The following is a 26,736-nucleotide window of genomic DNA, read 5'->3' on the forward strand; positions in this document are numbered from 1 at the left end:
TCTCCAACTGTTGCCATTTCGGTTAACCTTGTGTGTTGACATAATGCATAAAACAGGCACCGCCTTCTCTATCATTTCATTAATGACCTGTCCAACACAGAAATGTCTATTTCAATTTAAGACTGATACCTTCTTTAAATATATTGCCCCAAAGCAAAACAATAGCTGCAGTATGCATAGGAGATAAGTAGACGCACACTGACACATATGTACTGTAACTATATGCGGCAGCCCTTTTAGCAGGCAATTCATCAAATACAGGTCACCATAAACTGCAGCTGTACTATGCAAATGTTTTATTATGGGAGGTGATAGGTATTTGATTTCCTTAAAAAACCTGCAATCTTATTATTGTACTAATTCAGAAGCAGTTCTGAAAGTAATTCATTTATATGGTAAGAATTCTGTAAAAAGTGGCTCTAAACTTGAGCCCCCATTTTTACCCTTTGTTCCCCATTCACTAATTTGTCTAAATCAAGGTTGTACAACCTGTGACCCAGGAGCCCTATGCAGCCCCTTATGCCATTCTGTGTGACCCCCAACTACATGGACACAGAAATGCTTATCTGTATGTGGCTTTTCACATGTAGCTTCAATACCAAAGAGAATAGAAGTAGCACACAGGAAAGAGAAAGACAAGTACTAATGGTGTACTGTGTAGCGATCTCTGGTTACTCCATATATCAGGAGAATAGAGTCTCTGGACTCCTGTTTTGCTAGTGTGGCAATGCGAAACTATACATGACCAGCCTGAACAGATCTACCTGCCGATCCTTCTCAAGAAATATCAAAACTCTGCTTCTCCAACCCTTATGTGTTCCTTACCACTGATTCCTAGTTTTTCAATATGCCGACCAACACCTCTCTCTGTTTTCCTATGTGCCAGGTCACTCCTTGCTTAGTCCACCCTCCGTAGGCCACTCCTTTCCTATTTTGTCTACATACAGGCCACTCCTTCTACAGCTTTCCCGTCTGGCACGCCAGTCTTTCCCAGGTCTCCTATGTACCAGGCCGCTTCTCCCTTGGCTTTGCTAAAGCATTGGTGGTTGTAGATACAACTTTACTTTTTTAATCTACCGTATATACCGGCGTATAAGACGACTTTTGAACCCCGAAAAATCTGCTCTGCAGTCGGGGGTCGTCTTATGCGCCGGTAATACAAAAAAAAAAAAGTGTAAAAAAAAAAAATGTTATTACTCACCTCCCACGGCGTTCTGTCGCGCTCCGGCAGGATGTCGCTCGCTCCGGCAGGCTGTCGCTCGCTCCTCGTCCCCGCCGCAGCATAGCTTTCTGAATGCGGGGCTTGAAATCCCCGCTTCCAGAAAGCTAATACACACGCCGGCAGCCATGACAGCATTGAATGGCTGTGATTGGCTAAAGCACACGTGGCTTCAGCCAATCACACTATTCAATGACATCATTGAATGGCTGTGATTGGCTGAAGGCGCACGTGTTAGCAATCACACCCATTCAATGATGTCATTGAATAGTGTGATTGGCTGAAGCCACGTGTGCTTTAGCCAATCACAGCCATTCAATGATGTCATGGCTGCCGGCGTGTGTATTAGCTTTCTGGAAGCGGGGATTTCAAGCCCCACATTCAGAAAGCTATGCTGCGGCGGGGACGAGGAGCGAGCGACAGCCTGCCGGAGCGAGCGACATCCTGCCGGAGCGCGACAGAACGCCGTGGGAGGTGAGTAATAAAATTTTTTTTTTTTCCTCCACTGAATACCGGCGTATAAGGTGACAGTTGGGGGGTCGTCTTATACGCCCCGTCGCCTTATACGCCGGTATATACGGTATGTCTGGAGTGTTCACTTACAAGAAATCATGTCAATGGAATGGAATTTCTCACTAATATGAATGAAAGAATTTTTAACTATGCTTAGCTTGTGAAAATGGAAAAAAAAGTAGAAACCGGTCACATAACTTGTCATCAAAATTGTTGACTATTCCTATTGAAGTTACCTAAGAAACTTTATGATCAGCATAAAAAAATTAACCAGTTAACTTGGAAAGGGGGAAATGGCACCATGAAACTGCCTAATAGAGTAATATTCAAAACTTGTGAAGATACAAAAGATCACAGTACTGCTTGAGTACTGGTCCAGGTTGAAAATAGTCTTTGTCGATTAGCGTCTCGTATGGTAGGACATCAACATACAGGACTCTCACCCAGGCAAACATACAGTAATATGGACACATACTCACTCTATAATCTACAACCAACCCTGGACACACAGTGTCGCAATTGCATACAATACATTATGGTCATGTATGCACTGGTCTCTTGCATGACAGCTCGACCCACCATGCCAGTAACAGCATGACAAGGATATGGGTATGCTGACTAATGTAGCTGCAGTAGTGCTTTTATAAGATTTTGGTACAAGTAGCAAAATCTATTGGGATATGTAGGTAATGACAGTAATAAACTTGTATAGCAATAAAACCTCAGTCAGATATCGGGCCATTATGATCTGTCACATGAGCTGAAAAACAAAAGAGCAACAAAAGACACAAGAGTCGAAGGACATAACATATAACATGAGAACATGGTTGCTACTAGCCTAGCATTTCTAGACTTTCCAACATATAGACATTGAAACAACATCACATATGAGCATGCTGAGATAACATTGGGGTGTCCCATAATGCCTACATTCTTCCATGGATCATGCTTACATACTGGGCTTTGTTTGTACCCCGACCTTCACCCATCACCTCAGGTTCCTAATTCTGGAGAGTTCTGAGGTACAAGAATGTATGACCCAGAGGTGATGTGGTAATTTTTTTGTACTGCTGGAGGAGAGTAACCCTTGATACGGATGTTTTTGTTTCAATTGTATATGGAGTGCACCCATGTTTTCAATTTCTAATATCTTCTTCTTATGGTACAAAAAAAGGTGGTATTGCATTTTCGCATTTGTAGCTGAGCTGCTTCTTGATTTCCCAGACTCCTCAGTATTTTTTCTGACCACCATGGCACATACACAGTTCAATTAAAATAGAGACTAAAATGTACTATTCCTAATAAAGCAGCCTACAAGAAGCAAGATTGCAAGGGAAGACGTGGCTATTTTTTTTTAACTACGGGTAGCTCACATCTACGCATCCCACTTAAAGGAGACTGAGAGTGATCAGAACCAGCAAGATCTAAGTTGAAAGCAGATCAGAGACATTGGTCTTTGCATGGTAGTTTTTTTTTCGGGGCTATCATTTTCAAGCTTTTGCATTGCTGGCTGCAGTTTAGCTGCATAAATGAAAGTGAGCGATGAAGGTGGGGGAAGTATGCATCAGAGGTGAATACCTTTGCGGATGTTGCCGTCTGGAGAATGGGCAAAATCCCCCGTTGACAACAGGAAGCAAGCTCGATCACGATTGTATCTCTCTCTTCCACCAGGGGTGACGGGAGACTTTTCTTCTGGGGAAAGAGCCTGGTCTATTGTTGGGCAATCCTCATTGGCCAGTGCAGCGTTGGCAGCATCTCCGTTCTGCTTGGAGTCTTTAGAAACAAAGTAAAGCAAACAGATACATAACTGATGATAGACCAATGCTATATCTAATGGTCGGGGAAATCTATGTGCCCAGCTGCCTATAAATCATAGTAGTCCATTTAGCACGCAATGCTGTATTATATTATTAGGATATATCATAACAAGAACACTCATAATTGAACAGTCCTGCAACTCTAAAAACACTAAAATCTAAAAAATGCATGGTAAATATAAGCTGTAATGTAACCATTTCTTACACGTGAAAGCCATTATACTGTCACATGTGTTGTAACTTGGCCTACCCGGACACTTTAATGGCAAATCTATCCAGCTAGTTAGTACTACATTTTTCTGCTCCCATATTGTTACAAATAGGCAAATTTGGGCCATTACGAAGGCTTGATGACAATGTCGGAGCCTTAATGGCGACCATACTGGTCTGTAGTCTCCTTCCTCAAAAAAAGATATAACTTAGAGAGGTCTGAATAGAATTCAAGGGCCATTCACTTTAAATTGGTTATCCCCTCTAGAAAACCTCTCTCCCGGCTGATGGGACCCCCAGTGATAACAGCTGATAGGTCATATAGAAAAGGGTTGTTCAAACTGGACAACACCCTTAAATGAAGCTAAACAGCCCTTGTAAAGAGAATTTCACATTGTAATCATTCATTATGAAGTCTTCAAATACATTATTTGTCTGTGCTGTTTGTTAAGAGCTAGTAGAGTAAGTGACACCATTGCACCTTTATGTTCCTCCACGTTCATGTGGAAACTGATTATGGCATTGATAGACTGCAGAAGGACGCCATAGATACACATTGATACGTACCGGTGCCACAGAGAGGGAGATAGTGCCAGGGCTCAACACTGAATGTAAGTACTTAATATTTAATGTTGCAGTTTTGAAGAAGGCAGAGGAAGAACTAGTGATGTACTTGTTGTCTCTCTTACACATTTTTATTATATGTTAATATCATATATTGTGTACTCAGCAATTTTCCTGATATGATGAAAAAGAATAAGGAATCAGAAAAACTCTGTAATCATATACATTTTGCATCAATCCATTGCTTTGTGGTTTTCAAGTTGTCTCTGTCTGTGTACTGTAGGGTTCCTTCACACAGAAATCTCACATATACTGTAACTCCAACAACTTACATGAACCCCATTTTGAATGCATGGCGTTATTACAGTGGCATTGTTGAGTTGGTAAGGAGTGATGATGGAGCCATACAAGACTTACATAGTCGTAGACAAATAATTACTAAGAAAGTACTATGACCTCAAGTTGAGCTATGCGTTAAAAAGGGGCGATACAATATATGTTCTAATCATTAATAACTTCAAAAGGGTTGTTGATCCAGGGATTATTCCGATTTGACAGATTTTTCCCTTAAATGGGGAAAATTGGCTTCTACCTCATTGGGGTTTTTTGCCTTCCTCTGGATCAACATTTGGGGGTAATAGGCTGAACTGGATGGACATAGGTGTTTTCTTGGCCTTATATACTATGTTAGCTTTCTTGTCCTTATCCTTGGAAGGACCATTTCTTTAAGCCTGCATATTCTGCAGAAGTGGATATCTAACAGTTTAGTGTATTATCATAGAATGGTAGAGTTGGAAGGGACCTCCAGAGTCATCGGGTCCAACCCCCTGATCAGTGCAGAATTCACTAAACCATCCCACACAGATATTTGTCCAGCCTTTGTTTAAAGACTTCCATTGAAGGAGAACTCACCACCTCCCGTGGTATCCTGTTCCACTCATTCATCACCCTCACTGTCTAATATCTAATCTGTCTCCTCCCTTTCCGTTTCATCCCATTGCTTCTAGTCTTTCCTTGTGCAAATGAGAATAGGGCTGATCCCTCTGCACTGTGACAGCCCTTCAGATATTTGTAGATGGCTATTAAGTCTACTCTCAGCCTTCTTTTTTGCAAGCTAAACATTCCCAGATCCTTTACCAGTTCCTCATAGGACATGATTTGCAGACCGCTCACCATCTTGGTAACTCTTCTCTGAACTTGCTCCAGTTTGTCTATGTCTTTTTTAAAGTAGGGTGCCCAGAACTGGTCACAGTATTTCAGATGAGGTCTGACTAAGGAAGAGTAGAGGGGGATAATGACCTCACGGGATTTAGACTCCATGCTTCTCTTATTATGTAACAAACAGGGAGTCATAGATTAAGGTATGTTCATATCCACCTGCATTCAGGGATTTTGTATTCCTGTTCCATCATGGAAACAGAATAACGGAATAACATCCAGGTAAGATCTGTTCTATAATGGAACCGACCGGTTCCAGCCAGATACCAATGACTATGCTGGGTTGTACTGGGCTTCTGGCATACCCTTCAGCATTTTCCTGGATGAAGTAATGCAACATGCTATGCTATTTCATCCAGGACTTTTTGACAGACCTGCACTGGAGACTCCAAACGGAATCTCCGATACAAATGTGTAAAGACCTTTCTTTACCTGTTACCAGTTTCTAGATTTTATATTTTCAGTCTAAATTTGAAAATTAAAGTGAGTCTCCTCAGCTGCTGGTCCTTCGCTATGTCTGCTATCCTGGTAGTTACACCTTTAACTGCAGTGTTCTCCAACAACCATTCAGTTCTGTACTGTGGAAGTTCCGTACTATGAAGAGTAATATTAATGGAACACCAAGAACTTAAGGGTTGGGAAACCTTACATTAAGGATTTTTACATCTTGACATTTCAGAGCACCCCTTTACGAGCCATCAGCAACTCTCTCTCTCTTTGAATGGCTGCATGTAATAGTACATTTGCCCTGTAGAGGCTGCTGCAGGGGGTATAAGCAGTTCATGGCAACTTTTCGTAATAGAAGCCATTCTTGTACCAATCAGCTAATTGTGACTTCAGATCTCCTAATAATGGGGATGTCTGTGATAAGACAAGCATTTTCGGGTGATTTCAGATTTAAAAAGAACCCGTCATGTCCTCTCAGCAGTGGGACTGGCTGCATCTTGTCATAGTTGTGTCCTTGCTGATTCTTCCACTGGTTTTATTTTTCTTCTATCCCCATGAACCTCACTCACCCACCATTGCTCAAGTTACTTTGCAAGCCTGACTCTAGTCTACTGTCTTGTGGACAGTCTCTAACGCCAAGTGTTAGCCAAACATCACGCCATCTATTTACACTGGGCAACGGAAACTGCCAACTTGACATGTGACCGGTGTTGGGCTAGAAAAATAACCAGGACTATTGTAGTCAAAAGGGAGAGGGGGCAATGAAAGAAAAATAACACCATAGTAATGAGTAAGGGTGTAATTGTAGATGTGACGAGTTCTTATTAAGGTCGGTCTCACACGGATGGGTCAGATTCCGCATACAGGAGCCCACAGCAGAATCCGGCCCTGTCCACGGCTGGCAACCGCACGCACCTGGTATATCTTGTATTGTGGATGGCCGTGGCGAGCCGCTTTCGAACATGCGCAGTACAAATTCTTAAAAAATCTTTTTCCCTCGCCATTGCTAGGCGATAATGCAGGTACCCGCGACCTATCTGCAATGTCAATTGCGTGTGGGACGCAAGTTGAATTGTTCCCATTGACTTCTATGGAAGCCGTGTGTGAGGAATCTGCACTAAAATAGAACATGCTGCGATTTTATTTCCGCGAGTGAATGTGACATGCGAATCTTCTATTGTTTGAATGTGAGCGGAATGCCGTGGATTGTCCATGCCAGTGATGATCATGGATTCTGCAATTCAAACCCGGTCATATGAGACAAGGCTAAAGCTGTGTGACTTTGTAAATATATTGCATTTCTTAAAATATACTGATCGTGAGTTACATGCTATATTATGGGTAACACATTGTCTCATTGGTTAGCAATGTTGCTTTGCAGCGCTTGGGTCCTGGGTTCAACTCACACCAAGGGCAATATCTGCATGGAGTTGGCATTTTCTCCCCCTCTGAGTGTGCGTTTCCTCTAGGTTCTCTGGCCTCCTACAACCACACTCCAAAAACAAAATGCTATGGCTGGGTTCCCACGGTCTGGAAATCCTGCAGCTTGGCTGGACTGAAAAGCTGCAAGATTTCTGTGGGAGCGCCGCAGCTTCAAAACCTGTGGCATTTCGCCGCGGGTTTTGGAGCGGTTCGGCTGCCGGCATTCCATTGCAGATTTCTCTCCCCATAGAGAGGAGTGAGGCCGCAACGAAAAAAAAAAAGAATTGACATGCTGCGGCTGTCAATTCCACGCCGCATCACCGGTTCTGCCCGGCTTTGCCACAACGGATTGGCCCACCCTGTGTGGACGAGATTTGCAAAATCTCATCCATATGGCTGGCTAATCCCGGCATTAGGAGCCGCAAGCGGATTTGCCGCATGGAATTTCCATAGCAAATCCGGCCCGTGTGAACCCAGCCTGAGGGCTTCGACAGACGAGTGTATTTGCAAATACGCTCACCGCTATGGAATGTATTTGCGCATGAACAAGTCCAAAGTCTATTTTTTTTTTCTTTTTACAGTTCAAACTCTGCGCTATTGCACACGTTAAAAAAAAGCATAAAGATAGGGCAGGACCTATCTTTTCTTGCCCGTATAAAAACTACCAGCGGGAAAGCTAGAGCAAGGCCAAACTTTTCTCATGCGTAGGAATATTGCGCGAGAAACACGCTTGTGAGAACGAAACCATTGAAATCAATGGCTTCGCTTCGTCACATTTTCGCTCACCGAAGCACAGCATATTTGCACATGAATGAGGTTTGAAGAGGTACACAATCCGTGTGTTGTACACGTGTCTACGCATAGTACTGTACTTTTTACGCATGCAAGACCAGCTCACATGCACGTTCGACACCCCCTTTCTGTGGATTTCATAGCTAGACACATCCTTTCCATGGATTTCAAGGCTATTTAAAGCCTAATGAGCTCCAAATGTGTTGTCTTCCCTGTGTTTTATGCAGTGTTGCACACCTCCCCTTGCGTATTTTAGCACCTCCCACAGACTTCTATGGGACTTTTGCTATGCAAAACACAGGAAATTAGAGCAGGTCCTAATTTTTTACGTGTGCGCAAAACACGCTTAAGAGAATGAATCCAATGAGAGCAAATATTTCCTGTAGCCACTAATAAGATATGTGGACCATTCTTCATGACAAATGTTTTTCAGTAGTTTGGGGATGCCTTGTGTGCACAGCTCTCTTCAGGTCATGCCACAGCATCTCAGTAGGGTTAAGGTCAGGGTTCCGAGTTGGCCATTCCGAAATTCAAATTTTCTTTTTTCAACTTTTCTTCAGTTGATTTACTTGTGTGGTTTGGGTCATTGTTGCATCACCAAATGTCTCCTCAGCTTGAGTACAAACAAAAGGTAGGAAGATAGGAATAAACCGTATCATCAGAATTTGATTTGGGGAGATAAAGTCAGTGTGTCTTATAGAGCGATCGTGCTAACTAAATTGCGGTCGCTCAAACAAGCTTGCGATCGTGTGAACAAATGTGCGATCATTCACTAGTTCTCTCACCTATGCATTGCCGCCCCTTACGTACCGCTGATTGGTGGTGAGCGCCGGCAGAAACTGCTGCTGCTCCCCCACCTCCACCAATTGGATCCTTCCCTTCCATGGCACGTACACGAGTGCCACTGTCATGGAGCTCTGGTGTTTCAGAGCTTTGCTGCTCCTTCTGCTCCGTCGCCCGGCACTATCCCCTATACTGTCCCTGGGTGAGTTCAAATTATTTTTTCCCTATTTTCCACCTCTAAAATGTTGGTGCGTCTTATTGTCCGGTGCGGCCTATAGGGCGAAAAATATGGTAGTTCCACCACTGGAATGTACCGAAAGTAGGTGTATGTCCCAGCCCGTGAAATACAGCTGCCACACATAGTGCCCAATGGCTGGTTTGCTCTAAACCAGTGTATCTTATCTGCCTATAGAAATAGAAGCATGCAAAGAATATATGTGTATGATTGAACATCTCCTATAGGGTTCGTGAGCCTACATAGAATTTATTTGTACTTAAGAGACTCCAGAGATACACACGGGGCATATATGGATAAAGAATTTAAGCAACCCTCTGGTTCTGAACAGACAAAGATGGTTGCACTGACTAGCTGATGCACACTGTTCATTAGTAGACAATGGTAGTTTAAGACACTATGTGCTGCTCTGATTGGCCAGTGCTGCTCATGCAGGCAGGGTTGGCCAATCAAAGCAGCATGTGTAGTTTCTCAGACTAATGATGCATACTGCTGTTTTCCCTGAAAATAAGACCTCGCCCAATGATAAGCCCTACCCTGATGCTCTGGGGGTGGGGTTGAAATATAAGTCTTCCCCTGAAAATAAGACCTAGCTACACTACATGAAAAAAAAATACTCACCTCGCAGGTGGCATCCCCGTCCCTCTTGCTGCTCTCCAAGCGCTCTGGCAGTCTTCTATGTCGTCCTCAGCACTGAAAGAGAATTCTCTTCCTGGTAACGTGGGTTGAATACTCTGCCTCCAGCAAAAGAATGCTGTGATTGGCTCAGGACCGCAGCCTGGCGCTCGATGAGCCAATCACAGCCATCCAATGAAGTCATTCACTGAATGGCTGTGATTAGCTCCTCAAGTGACGACTGTGATTGGCTGAGGTTGCGGTCCTGAGCCAATCACAGCATTCTCTTGATGGAGGTGGGGTATTCAACACACGTTACCAGGAAGAGTATGCTCTTACAGCGCTGAGGACGACAAGGAAGATTGCTTCAGCGCCTGCACAGCAGCGAGAGGGACTTGGACGGAGCCAGCGATCTGAGTATTAAGACACCCCCCCTAAAACAAGACACTGTACCTTTTTGAGGCACAAATTAATATAAGACAGTGTCTTATTTTGGAGGAAGCACGGTAATACACAGTGTGCGTCAGGTAGTCAGAGAAGTTAGTGTGGTCATCTGTGTGTGTCCTAGACCAGAGGTTTTTAATATTACAACTTGTTATAATATATGAATGAGATCCTGAGATATGCACCAAGTAAGTATGATGAATTTGGGATTAGGGATGAAGTATATGTATTGCACAGTGTTGGTATATATCTTAGGATCCTGTTCATATATTAGTACAAGTTTTCATATTAACCCCTGGTCTATGGCGGGTGTCTGTCTATGGAGCAGGCTTGGGATTATTGTCTGTATGTTTTTCTTTTCTAAGCAAATGAGATTACCCTTAGGGCGGCTTCAGACGACGGTATGTGCAATTGCGCATGCTTCAGCGCAACATGTTTGCACATTGAGCGACTTTGATTTGCACACATATCGGTGCATAGTACTGCATGTGCGCAAAACAGCTCTGTCATTAATTTAAAAGGCTATTTAGACTAATGTGGCCCAGACGTGTTCTCTTTGTCATAGACTTCTATTGGGCTCTTAGTGTGCAAGTATGCAGGAAAAGAGAGCAGGTCCTTGCTTTTTCTGCACGTGTGAAATTTGCGCAAAATATGGAGATAAGAAAGGGCCTATTGAAATCAATAAGTTTTATTCTCTATTAGAGATGAGCGAGCATACTCGCTAAGGGCAATTGCTCGATCAAGCATTGCCCTTAGCGAGTACCTGTCTACTCGGGAGCAAAGATTCGGCTGCCGGCGGCGGGGGAGAGCGGGGAGGAATGGAGGGGAGATCTCTCTCTCCCTCTCTCCCCCGATTCCCCCTGCTCATGGTCGCAACTCACGTGTCACCCGCACCGGCAGATGAACCTTCGCTCCCGAGCGGGGAGATACTCGCTAAAGACAATGCTCGATCGAGTAATTGTCCTTAGCGAGTATGCTCACTCATCTCTATTCTCTATGTATTGTTTGGACAAATTTTGCGTGCAAATACGGTCACCTGAAGGACCAATTAATAAATAAATCTTACCTCACTAGTTCTATAGTTCATGTCATATACATTATATTCTATGTGTGTTTTATAGAATCTTTTTTGCTCTTTGATTGATTCATTGGTCCTTTATTTTATTTCATTTGATTCTATTCAATATTGAATTATATTTTATATATTATTTAATGCTATTTCTATACATTATGTATCTTTTTATATATTTGTATGTACCCCCCATCTATGCAGTACAACTGTTTTTACTGTAGGTCAGTCATGTACTGTATGTTACCATAACTTCCTTATATGGGTAGACTGGTGCATTCCCTCTTAGAGCTGAACTGTCATTGGGGACTATGTGTGGCAGCTGAGTTCCACAGGCTGGAATGCACACCTATTTCTGCTGGTTATGCCTGCTTCCGAGTTAAACGTATTCCATCTGTGAGCCCACTGACTGTTCCAGGTGGGAAGCTCACCAGGGAGCTGGCAACTTCTCAGATCTTGATCTGCTGGCATTTTGCTCCTCTATATATGTAAGTACTCTTGTAACAGCTTTGATTATATCCTGATGAAGGAGTACAAATTTGGTTCTCCTATATGTGAATAAAAACACATTGTATTCTTCTGCTACAGCATTTATCTGTTTACACTGCCTTCTTGGATCCTGTGGGGGTGAGTTAGGTTTTCTACCTAGGCTCCTGTCACATTCTGGCACTGGATTGGAGTCTCAGGTGGTAGCCAACAAGGGCGGGCAACGTCGCCAGGCAAGCCTGGGGTTGGTACACAGAGAGGGCGATGCAGTACAGAGGATTCAGCAGAGACGTAGTCAGGAACAAGCCAGTGGTTGGTACACAGAGAGGGCGATGCAGTACAGAGGATTCAGCAGAGATGTAGTCAGGAACAAGCCACTAGTTTGTACACAGAACAATCTTCTTTTAAAGGGAGCAGGTAGAGATAGGAGCTGGTTCTCAGGTTAGAGTCCTGACACTCGCACCCTCCTTCCAGGACAGCCTCCAGACGTCCCAGGAACTGGTTTCTTTGCATACCTATAATGGAACTCTCTGGCGAGGTCAGGGGCGTTCCCATTAGTTCTCTTCCCACCCATAACCTTTCCATTGAACCAAGTATTTTAATCTCTTCTATACATTCAAGAGTCCAGAATCCTCTCGACTTTGTACTCCTCCTTTTCTTGGACCTCCACTGGTGAGGGAGGTGGTTGAGTCCTTCTTGAAAAGAGATTTTCTTTGAATGGTTTGAGGAGTGACATGTGAAACACCGGATGGATTCTCAATTCACGAGGCAGATGAAATGCTATTTTGGCCTACCTTTTGCCGTGATTGGGAAAGGCCCAAAAAAAATTTGCCCGAGCTTGAGGTAAGGAACATGGTTTTTAAAATTTTTGATATTTGCTACTTGCCTGTAACTTTCCTGAACCTCCGATAGCACTTTTTTTTACTTCTCCTAAATTCCCTGCAACATTACAAGCCTGTGGGTAACAGTGGGGATGGGACTTGGGACAGGGAGACCAGGATTGAAGATGGGATGTAGCTCATAATTTGCAAAAAAAACAAACTCTGAGAGGTTGAACAATGTCTGACATTTGTTATAGGTGAATTCCACTGTCGGTAGGTAATCCACCCAATCATCCTGGAAGTGGGAAATAAAACATCGGAGATATTGTTCCAAAGTCTGATTTGTTCTTTCGGTCTGACTGTGGGACTGGGGGTGGAAAGCAGAAGATAGATTAATAAGGATGTCAAGGGCCATGCAAAAACTCTTCCAAGATGTAGATGTGAACTTAACTCCACTGTCAGACACTACATCATCAGGGATTTCATATAGTCTGAATATTTCTTTGATCACCAGTTCCACAGTATACCCAACTGTTGGAATTCCTTCGGTGGGAATAAAATGAGCCATCTTTGTAAGCTGGTCTACAACAACAAGGATGATGGTCAACTCTTTTGATGGAGGCAGGTCCACAATAAAGTCATAGATATGGATCCCCAAGGTACAACATAGCATTGGACATCTTTTAAGTTTTTCGGAACAGGCCAATTCACAACCGCCTTAATCTTGCTAGAATCCATACTCAGCCCATGTGGGGAGATGATATACCCCAGAAATTGCATCCGGGTCTCACATTCTCATTTCTCTAATTTGATATAGAGACAGTTCTTTCAGAGTTGCTCCAAGTCCAACCGGATGTGGCTACAATGTTCCTCCAAGTTATCAGAAAAATAAGGATGTCATCGAGGTAGGGCACCACAAATTGATCCAACAGATCCCGAAACATATCATTAATAAAATGTTGAAAGGTGTCAGGAGCATTGGAAAGGCAGAACAGCATGACTAGATATTAAAAATGTTCATATCTTGTTCTGAAAGCAGTCTTCCATTCATCCCGGAGCAGATCCGTATAAGATTATATGCTCCTCTGAGATCCAATTTGGTAAAGATTTTAGCTGCACGGAGCCTCTCCAGCAATTCTGGGATTAAAGTGAGAGGGTAGCGATTTGTAATAGTAATTTTATTTAGTTCACGGTAATCAATGCATCATCAAAGAGTGGAGTCTTTCTTATCAGAATATGTGCGCCCTAGCTGGGGAGGAAGAAGACCAAATGAAGCCTTTTTTAAGATTTTTATCCAAATATTCCTGTAGGACCTTCAACTCTGGTTCTGAAAGATTGTAGATATGCCCAAATGAAATAAAGGTTCCAGGAAGCAGCTTCTTGGGCAGTCATATGGTCAATGAGGGGGCAGTTGGTTGGCTTTCTTCTTGCTGCAGACATCGTTGAATGGCTGGTACTGCGATGGCAACTTCTCATTTGCTAGATGACCACTCTGACTGGAAGCGGATAGCTTTGATCGACAATTCACGCTACAATACTCTAAGGGGAAGGTAGTAGTTCTTGATCCCCAGTTGATGGCAGGGTTGTGAATGGAGAACCAAGGGATTCGTAATATAACTGAAATTTTGAAGAGAAGATGAGATGGAATCTAATCGATGGCCTGGTTCAGTGCGAACTTTTAGCTCAATTGTCTCCTGAGTGACAATTCAATTATCCAGAAGCTAAAGGGGATTCATCCACTATTTCTATATCAACGGGTTCAAGCTTAGCTCTGGTTGCAATATCAAATTCAAGAGCGTACTGACAGTCCATGAAATTCCCTCACGCTCCTGAATAGAACATTGCAGTGCATAGAATTTCACGGCTCACATTAGAGACTTCAATAGGAATAACAAAATGGCGGGATGGGTGATGCCTCTCAGTATCTTCTTGGGTGATAGATGGAACGGCTGACAGAGCAGGATCCGTCTGTTTAGGAACGGCAGGGTTAATTATGGTCTTAGCATGGGCGAGGGCAATGGTCCTCTGGAACTTATTGAGAAAGTTCATAGAATAGTCTCCTGAACCTCCAGAATACAGGTATAAATTATCTAAGCGTCGCCTCTCTTTCTCCCCATGGAGAGGGGTTTGCGGATGGCATCGATCTGCATTAGTTCAGGTAAGGTTCTGCTCTTTGTTGGGTGTTTATGGTGGATTGACTAAACAAATAGGGTGGGTTATTTCCGAAAGCCTGCAACTTCTCCTTTAGACGTTCAGTAAGCCTCTGATCGATTTGAATACTCAGTTGAATAAAGTCTTAAAAATTGTCTGGGGTCTCCACTCTGGCCAGCTCATCTTTAACACATTCCGAAAGTCCTCTTTGGAACTGACTCTGCTGTGCGGTGGGGTTCCACGTGATAGTAATGGCTCAATGACACAACTCTGCTCTATACTCGGTAACCAAACACTGTCCCTGTAGAAGCTTATGCAATTTTTCTTTGGCAGTTGCACAGTGATTGGGGCTATTGAATACTTGATCCATAGCTGTAATAAAGGTGGGGAGGTCATTAAAAAGGTTACTATTATTTTCCACATATGGAGAGGCCTAAGCAAGCACTTCATCTTCTAATAGGTTAATAATGAACATCACCTTTTTTCTGCCATTGATAAACGGAGCAGGTTTAATCTGGAAATAAATGCGACATTGATTCCGAAATCCTCGGTACTGGCAGCGGTCCCCACCAAACTTTGACTGTAAAGGCATGCAAACCTCTGCATCTGAACTGCGCAACTCAAATATCTGTTGCTGAAACATATCTACCTCTCTTTGTAAGGTAGAAACCTTCTGATAGCTGCCACAGAACTCTTGCAGTTCAGTGACTTGTATTTTCAGGATGGCTACTATGGATTCCATGTTTTGGGCACATTTATTCTGTCACATTCTGGCACTGGATTGGAGTCTTAGGTGGTAGCCAGCAAGGGCGGGCAACGTGGTCAGGCAAACTGGAGTACACAGAGAGGGTCATGCAATACAGAGGATTCAGCAAAGACATAGTCAGGAACAAGCCAGTGGTAGGTACACAGAACAATCTTCTTTTAAAGGGAGCAGGTAGAGGTAGGAGCTGGTTTAAAGGCTGAAGGCTCAGAGCACAGGAGTTCTCACGTTCGAGTCCTGATAGCTCCCCTACAGATCAGTGAATATGAATATCTGAATCGAATTCTGATGATACAATGTATACTCTTTATTATTTTAATGATTGATATTACCACTTCTCTCCATTGTTTGTTACTGGTCTAACCAATTTTGGGTGTGCATGGGAAGAGGCTGTTCTCCTAAGTGGAGCTAAGGATCGTGATTTGAAGGCCACATGTGGAATTATTCTGTGGTATATATTTGAAGGCCTTCTAGATCTCTGGGTGTTACCCTCTGCTACTACACACCTGGTGAGTCTCAGTTGGTTCTATTTATCTTCATTTGCTTAACCATTGTGACTGAGCACCACTGATTCTGATTCATTTGTGTCTTTTTCTGTTTTCAGCTTGAGGTCATAGACTACTGCCTCTACATTTACCTATAAAAAGTTTTGATTCCCTCAACAATCTCAAGATGTTCTTACCCTGAGACAGGAAAGCAGCTCCAAATCATGATGTTTCCTCCACCGGGCTTCTCGGTTTGGAGGAGGTTATGGTGATGTTGTGCAGTGTTTTCCTCCAAGTATAATGTTCCAGGTGGTCTGAGGCAAACATCAGAGGGGCCACAATGGTTTATTTGAATAGCAGTGACTTCCTTCTATGAACACCATCTTGTTCCATGTGTTTCTTATAGTGGACACATGAATGGGTTTTTTTCTGATTTGTAGAGTCATCAGTAAGTTTTTGCTGTTACATTTGGGTTCTTTCTCACCTCTTTCAGGACTGCCTGTTGTGCTCTTGGGGTGATTTTAAATGGGTTGTTCGGTTACTTTCCTAAAACTTAACAGCAGGTGCAGCTGTCCGAAAATAACAAATACAGCAATACTTACCCGTCCTCGGCTCCAGTGATCCAGCACTGCAGCCCTGCGGATCATCCAGTCTCTGATGATAGCGGAAGTCAGGTGACCACCACCTGCCAAACAGAGATCTCTTCCTGACATCATGGTGCCCAGGATGCGAGTACTGATGCCAGAAGAATAAGCAAACCACCAAAGCAATTTCTGTACGTACAAGCCTTGAATAAGCAGAAAGCGTTGGGAGATTTCAGCTAAAGCCTGCAGAATTGTGAATGCAGCTCTGTTCTATAATACATGCTGTGTAGATAAGTAATGTAATGTTTTGGCAAACCTAATTAACATTTTATCTACATTAATTAGATATATTATCTGTGAAATGAACATATGCTTGCAATCAGAGGCGTAACTTGAAGATTCTGGGCCCCAATGCAAAACTTGTAACAGGGCCCCCAACTATAACGCTTTATTCATAGTACTGGGCTCCCTATATGGAAAAGAGAGACCATTTGGCCCCTCCTAAAGCTCCTGGGCCCGGGTGCAACCGCATCTCCTGCATCCCCTATAGGTGTGCCCCGGCTTACAATAATCCGAGAGGGAAAATAGTGGATAATGTGTATGCGGCTCCGGTGATGTAAATCCTGGAAAAATTGCCTACCAGTAACAATAGGTTACTGAGTAGTTTCTATATTTAAGTGGGTCCAGGATCTAGGAATGACTTGTAAGTTGAATGGGAAGGTTGCTCCCATACTCCATTAAGGGTTTTTACATTGTTTAATAAGAGTGAAACTTAGGAAAAAGCTGCAGAGTAGTTGTGCAATGGAACAGGAACACTGAATCTGCCATTTGTGTGATTGTATAGGCTGGATGGGCACTATATTGCAGTCCTCGCTGGGAACAAACTCTGCATACTGATAAGCTCACCCTGCCTGACTATGAACTTTTGTTTGACTTACAGGGGTTCTCCTGTTTCTATTTTTATTCGGACAGCTCCATACAATTTGCAGTGGCCCAAGTTGGTACTGCATGCCGAGTCCAATTCACTTTAATAGAACTCAGCCTGCAGTACTATTTTAGACCTCTGTAAAATCTACAGAGCTGCCTGAAAACAACTAAAACTGGGAGAACCCCTTTGAAGAACTTTGTTTCATGTGTTATCTAACATACTGCTGGAGAGAGCTGAGTTAAACTGGACATTTTTGTTTTAATTTGCCCAAGAAACCAAGCTGTTGGATTCAGAAGCTAATCTGTGTCTGTATGGGAACTGTTACCAAGCTATAACCCTTAGGCCGGCTGTCCACGGGTGTTGCAAAGTCCTGTGGCATATCTCCGCCGCGGGAGCTGCCGCCCGGGAGCAGGAGTCACCGCCGAATCTCTGCCGGTCAGCCCTATCTGATAGATAGGCTGGCCGCGGAGAATCGGGGCAATTCGCAGCATGCTGCGAATTGCCCGCTGTGAACAGAGAATTGCAATGATTCTCCGCTCGTGGACAGGTGCCGGCTCTTTCCATAGCAATGCTATGGGAAGCGTCGGCTGGTGTGATTCGCCGGCGGTTTACCGCCAGCGAAATTTTTGTCGTGGACAGGGGGCCTTACACCCTAGGTTGACAGCAGGCTGCTATTCATTGCCAAGTTTTGTACTACTATCTTGCTTAAAAAAAAATAAAACTGTAGAGGAAAGGCTTTATGTTTTCGGCTTTACTGAATACAAAATTGCACTGAAAATGTTAACTTTTTTCTGACCTGGAATTACATATTACTTTGATAAAAGCATGCAGTTAAACTATCAAATGGCAAGAGGATAATTGAAGAGACTTTCAACCATACAACCTATAATTTATTTAAAGATTAGGGAACACTACTATTTAATCATACGTATAATAGGAAAAGTTCCAAGTATTTTGGACTATAAAATACATCATCATTTGCTCCATTATTCTATTGACGATGCAGTCCTGCTGGAGAAATTGAGTTTTGGTCCCAATGCAGCGCGCAAAGAACATGGACTCTTACACTTTGCATTGACCAATTATTCTCTTCCGTTCTGTGTTGATTTCTAAATGTAATTCCAATTTTAGGGTATGGTGGTGCAGGAACAGGGACTGTAATCAGCTCATATGCCAGGGGGCCTACTGGTATCCTTACAACAGAAAAATGATGGGCTCAAATGCTGTAATGTTACAGGCCTCTCACAAACTAAGCCAGAAGCCTGCTGCCCACTGAACACCCTGAAACAGCTATATGTGCATGGTTTTCTAGATTTGTTTCCTATTCCCAATCATTGCTAAGACTTGTTAGAAAGTCACATTGATTGGAAGGAATGGAAGGCTGCAGAGGTATTTTTCCATCTTCCTTGTTTGCATAAATTACCCAGAAGAGCTAGCATGGCCTTATAAGTTTCCTCTCTTGCTTTCTAAGTGTCCCCACACGCCTTTTAGGTGCTCTCCTTGGGGAGGGATAATGCCATCCCCTTACCCACTCACTCCAAGGTGTCTCTACACACTTTTTGGGTGCTCTCCTTAAGAAGACACGACACCCCTCTCAACCATTGAATGCCAGGAGATATCATTACCCCTGTGTTATTGATAAATAATCAATGTTATCTGACATTAGAGGCCCAAGTTCTTTTATGGTCCAATTCCAGGGCTCATATATCAATTTATCTGTGATAGAACAATTATGTCCCAAAACTAGAATTGGTGGGCACTACCCTCTTAAAAAACAGTATTGTAAATAAGAATAATATTCACATCAAAGGTAAAGTATAAACATACAGTATAGTGTACTCCAATACACACCAATCACTTTATGTATTAATAAGTGCCAAAGTAAAACCTCATGCACACAACCATACAGTATTTGGCACATGTGACATAGGTAGAGAATATGGGCCAAGTGACAGCATGTGATGTCCTTTATTGCATCAATGTTCTCTAAAAGCACTTAGGTTAACTTGCAACTTTGTGTTCCACAATATGGTGTGCAATATTGTTCTTGTATTATGGACTGCAATGCACATGATCATGTGCTTGAGGCCTTAAAAAACATGACAAGTAGTCTTTATTGGACAAAAACACAAACTTGTAAAATCTATTAAAAACCAATCAATCAAACAAACAAAAGACACAAATGATAACAAGTTTGGATTGTCCCAACAGAATAGTAGAAGATTTTCGGTTGGGTGCCAAAAGTTCCAAAGAAGACAACCCTATTTGGAGGTGACTTAGCAGCCAATCATTTGCTTTTAGGGTTTACTTTTTATTGGATGAAACACAAATAACTATTAGACCATGTTGATTTATGTCTTGTGTGTACAATAATAACAACAAATATTGTGATGCCATTAATAGTGGATATGTACATAGAGTTACAAGGTAGACCTCAAGATTAGAGATGAGGGAGCATACTCGCTAAGGACAATTACTCGATCGAGCATTGTCCTTAGCGAGTATCTCCCCGCTCGGAAGAAAAGGTTCGGCTGCCGGCGCGGGCGAGAGGTGAGTTGCGGCAGTGAGCAAAGGGGATCGGGGGGGAGAGAGGGAGAGAGAGATCTCCCCGCTCTCCCCCGCCGCTGGCAGCTGAACCTTTTCTTTTGAGCAGGCAGGTACTCGCTAAGGGCAATGCTCGCTTGAGTAATTGCCCTTAGCGAGTATGCTCGCTCATCTCTACTCAAGATCATTTCCTCTGGTGGTTCAAGAATCTCCACATGAGAATGTAATGTTCCATAACACCGGAGTTCAAGAAGAATTATCCAGCAAAAATGAAAAAGACCTACCCAGTGCAATGAATTGATTAATACAAAGTGCAGTGATGATAATAATATAGAAAATTAGAAAAGTATATAACATATTAATTAGGATCTGGCAAGCTAAGTAGACTTGACTGTATCTTATGACCCATATGGCTACCAGGATTTTTTTGTTGAAACAAGTTAAAAATCAAGAAGACATGACCTAAAAAACACCAGGTGGGGATTTTATTAAGACTGATGTTTTGAATGTCAGTCTTAATGCAAAATGTTCTGGAGTAAAGTGTGACAAGTTTATTAAGAGGTGCCAGCCTGTTAACAAACTTCTAGCATTTTTGTCTGTCGATGCGCCAGAAAAGCAAATCTATAAGCATGCATAGATTCAGGTAATTACAGTATCAACTCTAATTTCTGGCATAAATTATAGTAACTCTGTCAGGCCCTTCCCACCCTTCCCCCTAGAATACATCAACTTCTCTTGCGACAAGAGAAATGCAAAATGGGCAAAAGTTAAAAATCATTGTGCTGATGAGGCTTGTGCCAAAATCTTGGACTTTAGTATGCTGGCGTTTAATGAATTCCACTAACAGAGATTTAACCCAACCTCAGTGAGACATGTGCGTGAGTTACATGATGCGACTATTCCAGTAATAGTCATAACATTTGTTTCCTTGAGTTGCATTCCAAAAGAAGTCAACAGAAATATGGAGCAATCAGTGTACATCCATCTTGATCCAACATTGTGCAACCTAATATAAGTGAACAGCATATGACAACTTTAACTTGTAAGTAGAACCATGTAGCTTAAATTATCATATGACATGCAGTCTTGACGTTACATTCAGGGATACACATAGCAGCCAGAGTGTCCCAAAGCTCAAACTGGGCTCCCATTATGGTACTGGGTTTTGCTATACAGAACACAGGGGCCAGGAGTTTGTTTCCTCCTTCTAGGCCTTTTCAAGAGCCAATTGCCTATCCCTTTGCTTCCTACCAATGCAGTTCAACTAGAGAGAGGCCTAAACTGCGCAAGTCCTTGACACCCAACTGAAAAAGAGATAAGACCAAAGATGGCTAGGCCCCTCACTCCAAGAACTCTACAGTGGTTGCAGTAATGGTATGAGGAACATGACAAAGAGTTCATGATCTTGACTTAGCTTGCAAATTCCCTGGATCTTAATCCAATCAACAATTTGTTGGATGTGCTGAAAAAAAATGTCCGATTTATGGAGACCCCACCTCACAACTGAATAGATGTAAGGATCTGCTAGCAACAACACCTTTGTGTCACAGGCCACCTTCAGAGGTCTTGTGGAGTTAAAAATGCCTCATTGGTTCAGCATGGTTTTGGCAACACAAGGGTTTTTACTGTACACAAGATTAGGCAGGTAGTGTAAATGTTATGGCAGATCAATGTATGTCATAGTGTGTATCATTAAGTGGCTTTTTTTGCTTATTTCATATTGCAGATGCTATAATAGTACTAATAAGGCCGCCTGCACGCGGTCGGATTTGCATTGTGGAATCCGGAGCAGCCGTCTACCTCCGGATCTCGCAGCAAATACCGTCAATAGCATGCTATGGAAAAACGATTTTTTTTCTGGCCCACGAGTGGAAATCAATTGCAATTTTCCGCACATGGGGGAAAAATCGCTGCATGCTGTATTCCTCGGTGGATTCTGGGCAGACGGCTTCCATTGAAGTCAATTTTATCATTGCGGAAAGGTCACGGGATACGCCACACGCCAGCTGTCACATCCGCAATACGGATAAGAAGACTATAAACAAGTAAGCGAGGGTCACCAGCAAGGCACAGGGTCGAATTCAGCTGCAGGATGCCGCAGGCGGAATCCGACCTGTCCATATGCATGCGGCCTAAGAGATAAATTAAGCAATCTTTTTAACTTTGACAGAGACTGCTGAGGCCCGGCCAACATGAGGTTAATAAAATCTATTAAAATGTGGTCTGCTTGTGTTTGTCAAGGACTGTGACTTAGATAACAATCTAACTAAACTCATAAAAAACATTAATAGTTGGATTATTCATGCGTGTTATTGAGCACAGTAAAAACCCACTGTTTTGGGAGAAAAGGCAAGTGAACTCTTGAATTTGTTAAAATAGACTCATGAATTTGAATGACCCATAGATCCCCCTTTTTGCAGCAATCACCATCAACAAATGTTTTCCGTAGCTACTAATTAGATTTGCACAACATTAAGAAAGTTTGGACCATTCCTCCCTGCAAATGTGTTTCAGTTCATCAATATTTCTGGCATGCCTTGTTTGCACAGCCCTGTTCAGGTCAGGCCACAACATCTCAATAAGGTTAAGATCAGGACTCTTACTCGATCATTCCAAAACACAATTTTTTCTTGTTTTCAACCATTCTCTAGTTGATTTACTTGTGTGCTATGGGTCATTGTGTAGTTGCATCACCCAACATCTCTTCAGCTTGATTTCATGGATGGCTGCTCTTACATTCTCCTGTAAAATGTGCTGATGCACCATATAATTCATTGTTCCCTTAATGATGGCAATATATCCAAGTACTTAAGCAACAAACAACCCCAAAGCATGATGCTCCCTCCTCCATGCTTCACAGCTAGGATGAGGTTTTTATGTTGGTGTGCAGTGTTCTTTTTTCTCCAAGCATAGTCTTGTGTATTTTTGCTGAAAAGTTCAATTTTTGTCTAATTTGTCCATAGAACATTTTCCTAGAAGCATGGGCAATAATGTTTTGGGTTTACTTCTTTGTAGACAGCAGCAGCTTCATTTATGGTGTCCTTCAATGTACACCATTTTTGTACACTGTTTTTATAATAGTGGACATTACAGTTTGGAGTCTTCTGTAGGTCTCTTGCTGTTACCCTTCAGTAGTTTCTCACCTCTTTCAGCATTGCCGGTCATGGTCTTGGAGTCATCTTAACAGGATATCCACCCTTGGGAGAATAACATCAGTCTTGAATCTTCTCCATTTGTGGATAATTATCCAACCATAGATTGATGTAGTTTAGTATGCTTTTGTAGCCTTTTATGTTTGTATGCGTCTCCTATCACACATCTTCTGAGGTCTTTTGAAAGTTGTTTATACCAAGGCATGGTTCACACTAAGCAATATTTCTTGAGTAGAAAAGATTTGTCAATGACCAGTCTTTTAGTGCCTTTATTTAATGGGTAAAGCACCTGTGAAACCCACATTTGTAATCTCATCTTCTTAATTGAAAAACATGATGCCAATTAGCTCTTGGAGAAGTCATTAACGCTGAAATTCACTTAATTTTTTTTTCTCCCTGCATTGTGGATGTTTACTCTGTGTGCTGAATTAAAGACATGAACAGAACAACTCTTTGTGTTAATAGTTTAGTGAGATTGTGTTTATAATTGTGACTTAGATAACAATTAGACCACATTTTATTAGGATTAAATGCAAAAATGCAGGTAATTCTAAACAACTCGTTTACTTTTTCTTGAAACTGCATTTACACTACTGGTCAAATGTTTAAGAACACCTCGAATTTTCCAGTTATTTTGCACATTAACGAAGTTCAAGTCCAGCAGGTTACATGAAATGGTTCAAAGGTTCAAAAGGAAGTTTAAAAACATAAACATTTTATTAAACTTTAACCGGAACTGCAACAATAGTCTGAATGTATGATTTTAACCAAAGGGTTTTTTTTCAGAGGACACATCAAGTACAGCTGCTCTGCAGAACAGAAAGCAAATTATGTTTGGTAATTGGATGCAAATTATTCCTACTGGTGTCCATTTTTTTTCAGATTATTTTCAAACCCTTTGATTCTACAGTATATAACCAGTGTCGAAACAGACCTTCTAGGGCAGGATTTGGACAGTTTTGCTCTTCAGGACGGAGCGCATTGCTATTATAATAGCAAGAAAAAGGCAATTAACCAAGGAAGACAGACAGACAATTATAACTCTTAGAAGTGTAGAGGCCCATTTGGACACAACGATTATCACTCAAAATTCGCTCAAAAGCCGTCTTTTGAGCGATAATTGTTGTGTCTAAATGTGCCCATCTTTCACTGAAAACCAAAGAACGGTTTTCATTTCTGCTTGAAAACCGTCGTTCAGCTGAACATCTGATAAGCAGGACTGCACGCTGTGTTCTGCCTGCGGAGATCTGATAACAGCTGGTAACATTGTTACAGCTGTTCTCAGTTCTAACCCTCACCAGCAGAAGAGCTGATAAGCAGGACCGCATGCTGCGTCTGCTGTCCATAGTGCTGAATTCTCTACGGGGAGCCCGTGGCTGAACAATAGAGCTAATTACAAAGCTCAGAACTCCTGCTGAGTTCTGTAACAGCTCCCAGAAGCTCATGTGCATGCAAGTGATGCTAATAAACTACTACTAGCAATTAGTGCCTATTAGTACTTTATGCAAAATGATCCCTGATCTTTCAATCTTTTGAAAGATATCTGTGTGTGTAAATGGGCCTTAAGTCTGTCCTACAGATAAATTGCCACAAAAGCCAAAATGGCAGTCAGTGTGGTTTTCTATACCATTAAGAGGCACTTGGAAACTGGAGGAAACTCTGAGAGTAAGAAGTCTTGCAGACCAAAGGTCACTACAAAATTGGATGACAGATGCAGCAAAAAAAGAAAACAAGTTTCCATATCAACTGTGAAGTGAAGACTTCTATCTGCAGGTTTGACAGGTAGAGTATCAGTATGAAAAAACTGCTAAGATTGCAAAATGAAAAAAAAATACTTGCCTGGGCCAAATAGCACCTCCAGTGGTCTACTGAAGAGTAGAAGGTTTTATGCACTGATGAATCAAAATTTTACATCTTTGGTATATCACACAGGGTTTTTGTATGCCTTTGAGTAGGTGTAAGGATAGTTCCTGAGTGTGTGACACCAACTGTCAAATATAGAGGTGGAAGGGTGGTGGTCTGGGGCTCTTTTGCTGGATCCAGAGTTGTCGACTTGCACAGAGTGACTAAGATACTGAACAAAAAGGGCTGCCACAGCATTTTGATGGACCATACAATATCCTCTGATGTATGCCTAGTTGGTCAGGGGTTCATAATACAGCAAGACAATGATCCAAATCATACTTCTAACTTATGTCAGAACTACTTAAGAAGACAAGAAGCAGCTGGTAAACTTCAAAGAATGAAATGGCCTGCACAGTCTCCAGACTTAAACCCCATTGAGTTGTTAAGGATGAACTGGACAGATGGGTGAAAGCAAAGCAACCTACAAGTGCAGCACATTTGTGGGAACTTCTGCAACAATGTTGGGAAACCATTTCTGAACAATATCTGAATGCATTTGTAGAAAGAATACCTCAATGGTGTAAAGCTGTTATATCAGCTGGAGGGGGCAACCTTAAACATCGAAAATCTAGAATTAATTGGGTGAAACAAAGTTAAGCCATATTATCTTTATTGTATCTTAACTTGTTTACTTGTTCTATGCTTTAATTTCAAAGTATATTTGAGGCATTAAACTGTGTAAAAATGAATAACAACTGGAAAAAATGAGATATTCTAAAACTTTTGACCCGTAAGTAGTGTAGATGATGCCTAGGTCAGGCTACTATGCATTAAATTTAATTTACCATTAGTCGTGGATTAAAAGCCGACTTGCATTATACGCTGTGCTCACCCATGGGCTGATCACCTTCCGAGATGTTGTTGTTTGATACATATTTGAGGAGAATAATTTGTGGTTGCAACTATACTAACTTAAAGGTGGTTTCACATTTTTGTCATTTTCTTTCAGTGAAATACACCTGGCTAGATGTTAGATGTTGGCCAGTAGGGATTGATGAAACGAACTACAGATAGTGTGCTTTTTTTGTGGCATTTTTCCTCACTCTTGGTGCATTGTTTGGCTCCATGTTTTTTTCAAAACACACCATTCCCTAGGTGTGACATTTTTTCACACATTTAGGGCGGCTTAAGACAACTGTATATCGGCCGTGTTTTCACGCCCAGCCGATATACGGTGTCCCTCTCTGCTGGGGAAGGAGGCTGGAAGAGCCGGGAGCAGTGCTCTGAGCTCCCTCCCCCTCTCTGCCCCATGCCACTATTTGCTAAGTTCCGGAACTTAGCTCCGCCCTGACCCGCCCCCTCCCACTAAATAAGGCCTTTAGCCATAGACTTCTCTATATGGAGAAAAAAGCCTAAACAAAAACACCCAAGTGTATAAAAAAGGAAAAAAATATCACTGAAAAAGCTTGTCGAAAAAAGATAAGATACATTTGTTTTAACGTGCTAGAAAAAACAATGCACAAAAAATGTTTAAGGCTGGCAGCACATGAACGTAATTCACTGTGTGTCACCCACATGTGACCTTTGTACGGTATGCAGCAAGTACGCAATGACATTGCATACTTGCTA

The 26,736-nt window shown here is 42.2% G+C and overlaps 1 protein-coding gene across 6 annotated transcripts in view; it reads right to left on the bottom strand.

The window, feature by feature from the left end:
- Positions 1–26,736, bottom strand: part of LOC136631407 (potassium voltage-gated channel subfamily C member 1-like) — a 113,449-nt gene that overhangs the window by 17,770 nt on the left and 68,943 nt on the right. For 2 of the 6 annotated variants that reach the window (XM_066605688.1, XM_066605690.1), the window contains exon 3: positions 3,311–3,505. The exons of 1 other annotated variant lie outside the window; for it this stretch is intronic. In XM_066605688.1, the coding sequence (XP_066461785.1) occupies positions 3,311–3,505 (195 nt within the window). Of the gene's footprint in view, positions 1–3,310; positions 3,506–5,235; positions 5,252–9,059; positions 9,081–12,059; positions 12,074–26,736 lie in introns of all 6 variants that reach the window. 3 more of the 6 variants (XM_066605692.1, XM_066605691.1, XM_066605693.1) reach the window with 3 other exon arrangements.

This window comes from Eleutherodactylus coqui, chromosome 6 (assembly GCF_035609145.1).
Source record: "Eleutherodactylus coqui strain aEleCoq1 chromosome 6, aEleCoq1.hap1, whole genome shotgun sequence".
NCBI lineage: Eukaryota > Metazoa > Chordata > Amphibia > Anura > Eleutherodactylidae > Eleutherodactylus > Eleutherodactylus coqui.